This window comes from Bombus bifarius, unplaced genomic scaffold (genome assembly GCF_011952205.1).
Source record: "Bombus bifarius isolate JDL3187 unplaced genomic scaffold, Bbif_JDL3187 scf7180000008621, whole genome shotgun sequence".
NCBI classification, from domain to species: Eukaryota; Metazoa; Arthropoda; class Insecta; order Hymenoptera; family Apidae; genus Bombus; species Bombus bifarius.
The window spans coordinates 30,961-40,999 of NW_022884756.1; the positions used below are offsets into that span (position 1 = coordinate 30,961).

The following is a 10,039-nucleotide window of genomic DNA, read 5'->3' on the forward strand; positions in this document are numbered from 1 at the left end:
CATATTGTGTACGAAAGAATCTATCGTCATTTTCTAATTAGTAAAACATTACATGCTGACTTTGCCTATCTTGATCCCAAAACTTTTTCCCGTAATAAAAATAAATGGAACACATATAGATGCAGCCACATAAGTATTGAAAATTATAAAGATGAGTACGATAATTTCATTATTCATTATTATCATTATTCATTATCAGCGGAATAATTTGAAGAGAATACCAAAACAAGCATTTGCTATAAGCATCACGGAAGAAAGTGATGTATATGAATATGAAAATGAAGAAATTAATAAAATACTTAAACAACGCCAATCCTGCAACGATTGTGCCTTTTGTTCTTACGAAATATTTAATCAATATAATTTACCAACAAATGCTTTCTCCTTATAGGGATTAACATACAAATATTTGCTCGCATTATCAGTGACTCAAACATCCTGTGAACGAAGCTTTCCTACTTTACGATTTATAAAAAATATATTGTGAAATACCCTGTCACAGAAAAATTTATATTCATTGATGCTTATGTGTGGCAAGAATTTTAGAAAATTCGAATCCGGATTTTATTATGAATAACTTTGCCGAAAGTAGTGATTTACTGAATTCTTTATTAATTCTGTAAATGTAAAAATTATGCAAGCACATACCAAAATGTTCAGTAAATAAATTTATATGTATCATAAAATGGAATTTTTTTTTGTTATATGTATACTATTATTATCTAATGCTTGTTTAAAAATTTATATGAATTATAGTACATCAAACTTCGTACCTGATTTATATATTGCTCCTTTTAAATCATGAAAGCCATGTTTTCTTATTAGTTAAACAGATTTGCTAAAAGAGGGCTGGTTATATCGGTGATCTCCCGGTAAAAATTTAAGTTCCGGGTGAAATTATTTTTGATGAATCTAATGATGTATGGAATGTTGCACCTTATTCTGATCTTCAGCTGATCAAAAATGTATCAAATACTTACCGTTCTTGAAAAATTGTTTACAGAACAAAAATATTCTATAGTGCATTAATATATAGAAGGACATAACACTACATATAAAGATTGAAAGTTTTCTCATAATTTTGTAGTTATGAGACTTGGTATATTAGTTAAATCATGGTCAACTCTAATAACTTACAATGAAATCTAACTAGCCTTCATAAATACTGGCATAAGTATGAATAAAACTAAACAAAAATGAGATTTGTCACTCTCATTCATAATTTTTGGATAAGGAACAAGAAAGACACAAACAGATTGTTTGTTCGACCAATCGTGGAGAGACGTAGTCGCTAGGAGAGACGTCAACGGGAGTCGTAAAGTCCCGTTACGATTATAACAATCGACACCACGACTTGATCGATCCCCTGATCTCCGTTGAGATAATAGGGGTGATTGAGTTTGTATACCACTGTGATTCGCAGAATTATAAATTATATATTTCCAACACTTAGATTACACTGATGAGCATAGATAGATAGATAATCACTTATTATAGATAGATAGATATGTACGTTAGAGCAGGGCTCTTATAATTGGATTTAATGTATTAGTGGACGTAGCACTATAAGATATTTAGGAGAGGAAATGTATGCTCGACAATACCGAGACGTTATGCTTAGACTGTCCCGATAGGCATTAGCGTTAGACTTAGTAGTTGACTTTTCCAACGATGTAGAAGAAGTGAAGTTGAGTGACGATGCTGTGTCGGAGGAAAGCTCGTGATGGGTGTGTCTAGCGTACGGGATCATCGGATTTGTTCATGCCATTTTAGGTCAGGAAGTGAGGGCAGTATACATTGCCTCGGATTGGACAAACGAAGCTTGGTGGACTAGGAAGGGTCTTAACCGCCCTCGATAGAAAGTTGCTAGTAGAAAGCATCGTACGTGAGAAAAACTAACTTTCCCGTGTCAAGCCGTAGTAAACAATAGTCTTTGGAAACTGATTTAGAAAAGACATTTGTTGGGTCTGAAGGACCTTAGCAGGCAAGTGACTCGGGTTTATGACGGGTGATTAAGGCTATTGAGGATACGCCGTACGGAAGAGCGGACATCTGGTGTCCGTCTGGCCCGCGGTGTGTGACCTGGGCCAGGCAGAGAGTCGCTCGGCGTAACACAGATGAAATTTTTTCATTTCAATGTGAAACGATGTATTTCACAATTAAAGTTATGCACTACATTAAACATTATGACAATTAATAACGTATAATTACAAAAAAAACTTACCATAACAGCATAGAAAAGAATTTGTGAAGATTTATTTTATTCATTAATAAGTTTTCTTTAAAATCACAAATCATGTATCAATATCACAAAAATGTATTATTTTCTGGCAGCGAGGACTGTTGAAAAAGTTTCCTAAAAAATTATGGTCGATCAGATAAATTTTTTTTATTTATTAAAATTTACAATCAATTCTCGCATTGAGAACTTTCAGTAATTTTTTCTGGCGTAGCGCAGTGACATGGCTAATTATTTATAATAAGTTAATACTCATTATACATAAGTATAATTTATAAGTAAGTATTATAAATAAGTAAACATTACTTAGTTTAGATAACTAATTGAATCTAGCGTTTAGGTAAAATATAGCGGGTAGTGTCTCTACAACCTGCGGATCTGGTCCGACGTATCAAGTAGTCCAGTAATTAGGGGGTTTCGATGTTTCTTGACTCTTTTGCTATATCTGTCGCTATATTTTGCTATTTCCTCTTTGATTGTTGGTATCTTGAGGTCGCGATGTATTAGTTAATTGGTGACATACCAGGGTGCATTTAATAATGGATCTTAGCGTTTTCGATTGGAAGTGTCACGTCGATTCGGGGTAATTTCACGTTCCGCAAGCAAGGTGAGAGATTCGTACTTCAATTTTGATTGTTATTAGAAAATTTATTAAACACTGACAGAGTAACGATACAGAATGGTCAAACAGCACAGAAAAGAATGTCGAGTACTGACTTGAGAGGTATTTTTTTATATCAAGGACTTGGTTCCTGTGGAGGGGTTATCGCTGGATGCCGGTCACATAGGGTTTCTATTACTGTTTAGTTACTATTTTGTTGGCTAAGGTATGTGAGATATAATTATCCTTTCGCTGCGTTCTCACGACCACCGTGACATTCCCCCCTCCTTAGCTTCGCTTTGCTCCGCTAAAGCGTAAGGCTCTGGTGGGGCTTCTAAGTTGAATGATCCCCTCATCTTCGTCTTCGGTGATATCTTGGAAGGTGACCGTCCTTGGTACTGTTGATGTTTGATCGATCCTGTTTACGCGAGCGGTAGGGCAGAGTATTTTGATACGTACATTTTTAGGAAGTGATCGGCGTAGACATTCGAAACGTTTACATTTGTACATTACATATATTGTTCCTAGTCATAGGGCTACGATTCCTAATATTTGTAGTGTGGATATGCCATATTCCTTCAATGAATTTATGCGTCGCTCAAATTGCAGGGTACTGATTTGTGTTTGTAATGTGTCGAGGTTGGCTTTATATTGGTTAAAATTGTGAGTTACTTTTGGAGCTGTTTCTAATATTTTCTCTAATATTGGAACATCTGTTTCTTCGAAGCTGTATATGCTATTCTTAAATTTGGTTTCGTAAGAGATATTTTTATGTCATCCTCCTATTTTCATAATATTATGATCGTATGTGAATATGCACCCGGTTTTACTGCTGATTAAGCTTGGTCGTCTAATCTCTAGGATTTTATGTGTCTTACATAACACGTCGATTTGTACATTTTTCGCAGGAATAATAATATAATGATTTTCCGTTTGCAAAGGTACGAACGTCAATTCTTCCAGCTTGAAGACAGCAGTCGGGCAAGTTTTGACTGTCTGTCGATTATTAATTAATTCCGATCTGCATTCAGGTGAATTGATTCTATTGTGACTCGGTTGAGTTCTTTTACAAATGTGGATGATTGCCGTTCGTTTACAATATTTGTTTAAGTAGTGACTATCGACAAAGGTGTATTGTTCTGAGTCGGTTAGTATCAAATCAGTTTCTATTACAGGCGCAATGAATACAGAGTTTTGTTTGGAAGGTATCGGGTAAATTTTAGTTATTTTCCATTCATTGTTTTCCAAAAGCGGCACAGTTATTGTATATATAAGTTTGTTATCTCTTATCCATACCTTTAGTTTGCTTAGATCTAGAATTAGTTGAAAGTTTTGAACTGAAGGTTCGATATGGTTAGTCATAAAGTTTTGTCTCGTTATTTGATCAAGTGTTTTTAAGAATTGTTCAGGTTCTATAACTTGTGGGTTTATGATTCCTTGTTTCCCTAACATAACAGTGTTAAAAATTTCGTCGATGTTTATATGGAGTTCTGATATGGTAGATTCGGTTTGAATTAGTAGGGAGACTAATATTTCGTTTTTTTTTCATTGTGGTTTTCAATCTTGTGTATATCGTTGGCTAAGTTTTCAAGTTGATTTGTTTTGGTATTGTCTAGCACGCGTTTGATGAGTGCGGTGTATACCTAAGTGTCCTACTAATTCGTTATGATTTTCGCGTAGTATCGTTTGTTTTTGTTCGTTATCGTAGTCTACTGGCGGATCTTGTCCAAATATTAATTTAATTTGAGGGAATTTAGTTGTTAGAAACCTCAGCATGAGTTGAATATTTACCTTTTCTAACGTGCTGAAGCTATTGTCGTTTATTCCTATTTGTAAGCGTCCGGTTCGGTGTTTAATAAAGTGTTTGGTTAATTGACGCAACCAATGCTGTTCGTTAAAGTCTCCCAGTTCGGTCTTTGTAATTTGTTTAAAGTGTGGTCTGTTAGGTTTTTGAGTTATCGGAGCTGGGGTGATATTGATTTTCCAGTTTATATACTCGTCATAATAGTCCGGGTTTTCTACATTGGGTTGGATTTCTTCATTAGTGATAGGATACAATCGGGATAGAGCATCTGCAGCTGTATTTTCTTTTCCTTTTTTGTATTCGATTTCATAATCGTACTCCTCGAGTCTCAAACGCCATCGCATGAGTCTCGATGAGGGGTCTTTAACATTCTTTAACCATTTCAAGGCTTGATGATCGCTTTGAATTTTAAATTTTCTACCAAGTAGGTATTGTCTTAGTCTTTTGATTGACCATACTATTGCTAATAACTCTTTCTCGGTTGTGGAATAATTCTTTTCAGGAGGGTTCAAAGTTCGGGATATATAACAGCATGGATGTCCGTCTTGGGAGAGTATTGCTCCTAACCCTTCGTTACTTGCGTCTCTTGTTAATGTGAATGTTTTGTCAAAGTCTGGATATTGTAGTACAGGGGCTTCGCAGAGTTTTTGTTTTAGTGTGTCAAATGTAAGTTGTTGTCTATCGGTCCAATGGAATGGAGTGTCCTTTTTTGTGAGATCTGTCAATGGTTTTGCGATTTTAGAAAAATTACGTATAAATTTTCTATAGTATCCAACGAGTCCTAAGAATGATTTTATGTGGGTCGCGGTCTTTGGTGTTTTAAAGTCTTTCACGGCTTGAATCTTTTTGGGATTAGGTTTTACTCCTTCCTTTGTTACTACGTGTCCTAAGTATTCCTATTCTGGTTTCAAAAATTCGCATTTGTCCGGTTGTATTTTTAATCCTAAATTTTGTAGTCTGTCTAGTATAATGGCTAGATTTCGGTTATGTTCTTGGATGGTGCTCCCGAATATTATAATGTCATCCAGGTATACGAAACAGTTATTTCCTATTAAGCCCCGTAGCGCGGTATCCATCATACGTTGAAACGTCGCCGGTGCGTTTTTAAGGCCGAAGGGCATGCGATTATAGTGGAAGTGACCTTGTGGGGTTGAGAATGCAGTATATTTTTTGGAATTTTGCTCCATAGGTATCTGGTGAAATCCTGACGAGAGGTCTAGGGCCGAGAAAAATTTAGCTTTGCCTAAGTGATCGAGTATTTCGTCCGAATTTGGTAAAGGATACGCGTCTTGGTCTGTTTGCTCGTTTAATTTTCTAAAATCTATAACGATTCTCCATTTTTGTTTGCCTGATGCGTCTAATTTTTTTGGAACTACCCAAATTGGTGCGTTATATGGACTGTCCGATGGTTCTATGATTTGTTTGTCTAACATGTCGTTGATTTGAGTCTCGATTTCCTTTTTATGACATTCGGGCGGTCTATAAGATTTGATGTTTATAGGATTGTCTATCTTGAGTATGATTGTATGTTCTGTCAAGCTGGTACATGGTAATGAGTCTGTTTCCATATTAAAAACGTCTAAGTAATTGATGAGGATTTTCTCAAGGGGTTCTCGAAGTTCTGGATCAATATGTTTGGTACGTATTATTTGTGCGAATTTATTAATTTGGCTTAGTTTATCGGGTTTCTCTATTTCGTTTGTAATGTGACAGATTTGCTTACCAATGTTGATGAAACATACTGTTGTGGGCTTTCCTTCGATGTATTGGGCTGAGATTAGAGTTTCGCCTGGCCTTATCTTGCTATCGGTTTCCTGGAATGGTAATATAATTTCGTCTAAGGTTAGTTTATTGTTAGTGACGCTGTATTGATACTTTGTAAGGAATGGGAGTCCGATTATTCCATCTTCGATTAGGGGAAAGTTGTTAGGGACTACGTAGAATTGATGATTTTTCTTGAGCATGGTTAAATTGAAAATTTTGTTAGTGATATGTTTGTCACTTCCCATTAGGAAGGTTTTTGGGTTAGAAGTTTGGACGTTTAGTGAGGCTTTTTCTTTTATAAGGTTGATTCCTGCTCCGGTATCGACGAGGAATCTGGCTCTTCCTCCGTCTCTTCGTTGCAGTACGATTGATAGTAATCTTTCGGTGGTGGCGCAGTTAACTCGAGGTAAGCTTCCTCTGGGTTCTCCGTTGTTTGGTTTACTCGAGGTGGAATCTTTCCTTGGCTGGCGAATGGAAAATTTCGAGAGTAGCAGTTTTCGACTGTGTGTCCAATTCGTAAACACTTTGGACACTTCGGTTTCATGCGGTCGTCTAATGGTCGGCTAGGTAGCTGAGCAAAAGTTTGTGGCTGTGAATCGGTAGTAGTTCGCTTGGATACTAATGTAGTGTTGTGAGATTGATTCTTTGGGCGGTTGGCGACACGATTTGCTTCTCGTAACCATTGTTCTCTATCAGCTGCTAGTTGTTGGGCAAGGTTCAGGTTCTTTGGATCGCTAGATACCACCATCTGTCCTATCTCGTATCGTAAGTTGAGCAAATATGTTTTAAGTGCTTCGCGTTCTTCAATATCTATAGCTACGCGTCGTTCTGTTGGTGTGCGGTTTTCGTTTTGGACTGCATAATTTAATTCGTTTAGCTGTTGTCGGAATCTGGAGTTAAAAGATTGTACACTTTCTGTTGCCCCTTGTTTTAAATTCTTTAATTTGTCCCTACAGTTGCTAATAGTTGTTGGTGTTAATACGTGTTGTCTTAAGCATGAATATAAGTCTTCGAACGAGTTGATTTTTAGATATCGTATGTTTCGTTTCGCGTTGTCGGTAATCCTTTCGATCAGTATGAGATCTAATAATAGCTCTCTGTCACTTGCCTTGCACCTAGCTCTTGCTTTGCGGACCGATAAGATGAAATCTTCAACGCCTACGTCATCTCGACCTCGTAGTGTCTCGACAGTTCGTATGGCCTTATCTGCCTCGAGCCCTCGATCTTCGTTGTAGTTGTTTATTGGTTTAATCGCGGCGCGGCTAGATGCGGCTCGTGGTCTTTGTGACGTTTTCGGTCCGTCAGTTTCGTCATCCGTTACGTTATCAGCAGCGGTTTCTAAATGGGTGTTTATTTGCGACTGGTTAGTCTCGGTGTCGTATTTTATTTCCATGGTTTTTGCAAGATCGCGTATTTCTTTAGAGCGATTTCTATCGCTAGTTTCCGCAAATTCCTTTATGTTTTTAATGTTTTGATCGGTGCTATTTCTAAAGCTTCTAAACTCGTGAGTTAGGCTTTCAAATTGTTCAATCAGGGTAGCGATTAGTTCGTTTTGTTTAGCGGTACTCTTGTCAGTTGGGTTCATGCTGAGAAATATGACACTTTCGGCGGAAGAAGAGTCACTATCTTCAGAACGTATTTCAGGTTTACGGTTTCGATAATGTACGAAAGCCAGCTTACCGAGATTCTTTGCAGATCCTTCTTTTGATCAAGGAGGTGACCGTGGTCCTTCGCTGTAGAATCCGTAGAGTTCCCGTTGAAGTTTCCTCTTGATGCGATGAATGGATACTGGCGGGATCGCCAATTTTGTCACGTCGATTCGGGGTAATTTCACGTTCCGCAAGCAAGGTGAGAGATTCGTACTTCAATTTTGATTGTTATTAGAAAATTTATTAAACACTGACAGAGTAACGATACAGAATGGTCAAACAGCACAGAAAAGAATGTCGAGTACTGACTTGAGAGGTATTTTTTTATATCAAGGACTTGGTTCCTGTGGAGGGGTTATCGCTGGATGCCGGTCACATAGGGTTTCTATTACTGTTTAGTTACTATTTTGCTGGCTAAGGTATGTGAGATATAATTATCCTTTCGCTGCGTTCTCACGACCACCGTGACAGAAGCGTTGAAGTATTTCAATGTTGGAATTACTAGTGTTCCCCACAGTTGGATTTCGTAGGTCCAGACAGGTTTTATTACGGTCTTATAGAGAGTAATTTTATGCCGTGTGTTCAATTTGGATCGTCGGCCAGCGAGCCAATAGAATTTTCTGTTTGTCCTTTAGTTGTGGAAGTGGCGTCTAAGCATTTAACCATGAATTGTCTATTGGCTAGGTAGGACTTTAGGATGGAGTAGTAGGTATGTGGTAGGATTTTTTTAAGTTTGTATAGTAGCCCTTCGTGCCATACTTTGTCGAATGCTCGTTGAATATCTGTAAATACCGCTGAGCAATATTTTTTCTTTTCAAGGGTTTGGCTGATAATGTAAGTTATGCGATGCTTTTGCTCTACTGTTGAATGTTGTTTCCGAGAGCCGAATTGATGATCTGGGAGTGTTTTCAAATCCTCCAGGAGTGGAAGGAGTTGGCATCTTCTCGAATAGTTTAGACAGGGTAGGTAGAAGACTAATTGGGCGATAGGAGCTAGTTTCATAAATCGGTTTTCCGGGTTTAGAAGAGTAATCAGTGAGGTTTTCCAGACCTTAGGAAAGTATTCAAGGAGAAGTATTACGTTCAAAATCGATGTGATGAGTGCGATCCCTTTTATGGGAAGTTTCTTGATTGCTTTATTGCCTATTAGGTCGTGTCCTGCAGTTTTCTTGGGATTTAGGCGACTGATTGTTTCTATAGTCTCTGCAGAAGTGAAGGGTTCAATAGGAGGGGACATTTGGGAGGGAGAGTGCAGGTATTCAGTAACGTCCGCGGCAGCTTTGGAGGAATGGGGTTTAAATACTTAAGACAAGTATTTAGCAAACAGGTTGGCTCTTTCTATAGGGCTACGCTATCATCCACCTTTCGGACGGCAAATTGGAGGGATTATTTGGGGGGGGGGGCGTGAGTTTCCTGGAAGCCATCCATAGTTAGTAGTTGGAGTCGGCTGTGGGGGATAAACTGGCGAGATTTTTTTGCAAACAGTCGTTTCTGTAATTTTTTATGGTTTTGGATAGCTTTCTAGTTGCGTTGTTTAGTTTGCGTTTGTCATCCGGTGTTCTATGGGTCTGCCATACTCTTCTTGGTCTACGTTTTTCTGCTATTTTTTTTAATATGTATTGGGGATATTCTTGTTTGCTGATGGACGTCTTTGTCGGTGTGGAGAGGCGGATGGCGTTTATTATGCTCCTGTTTAAGTATTCCGTGGCTGCTTCGATTTCTTCCTTAGTTTTTAGTGGAGTTAAGGCTGAAGTTGAGTGTGTACAGACTTCTCTAAAGAACTGCCAGCTGGTGTGTTGGTTGTGAATGGAGCCATTAGGTGTATTCTCGATGATTGTTGAACTGACTGTTGCTATCACGGGGGAATGATCAGAGGAGAGATCAGCCGAGGAGTTGATTTGGACGTGTCTTGATGAGATATTTTTAATTACGAAGAAGTCGAGAAGGTCGGGTATTTTGTTGGTGTCAGTGGGCCAGTATGTG

The 10,039-nt window shown here is 38.0% G+C and overlaps 1 protein-coding gene across 1 annotated transcript; it reads right to left on the reverse strand.

Moving 5' to 3' along the window:
* Positions 1 to 6,641: 6,641 nt before the first annotated feature.
* LOC117213278 lies at positions 6,642 to 7,993 on the reverse strand. The gene has a single exon (XM_033458647.1). The coding sequence runs from the start codon at positions 7,991 to 7,993 to the stop codon at positions 6,704 to 6,706; it is 1,290 nt and encodes a 429-aa protein (XP_033314538.1). The 3' UTR covers positions 6,642 to 6,703.
* Between the last annotated feature and the right edge of the window lie 2,046 nt (positions 7,994 to 10,039).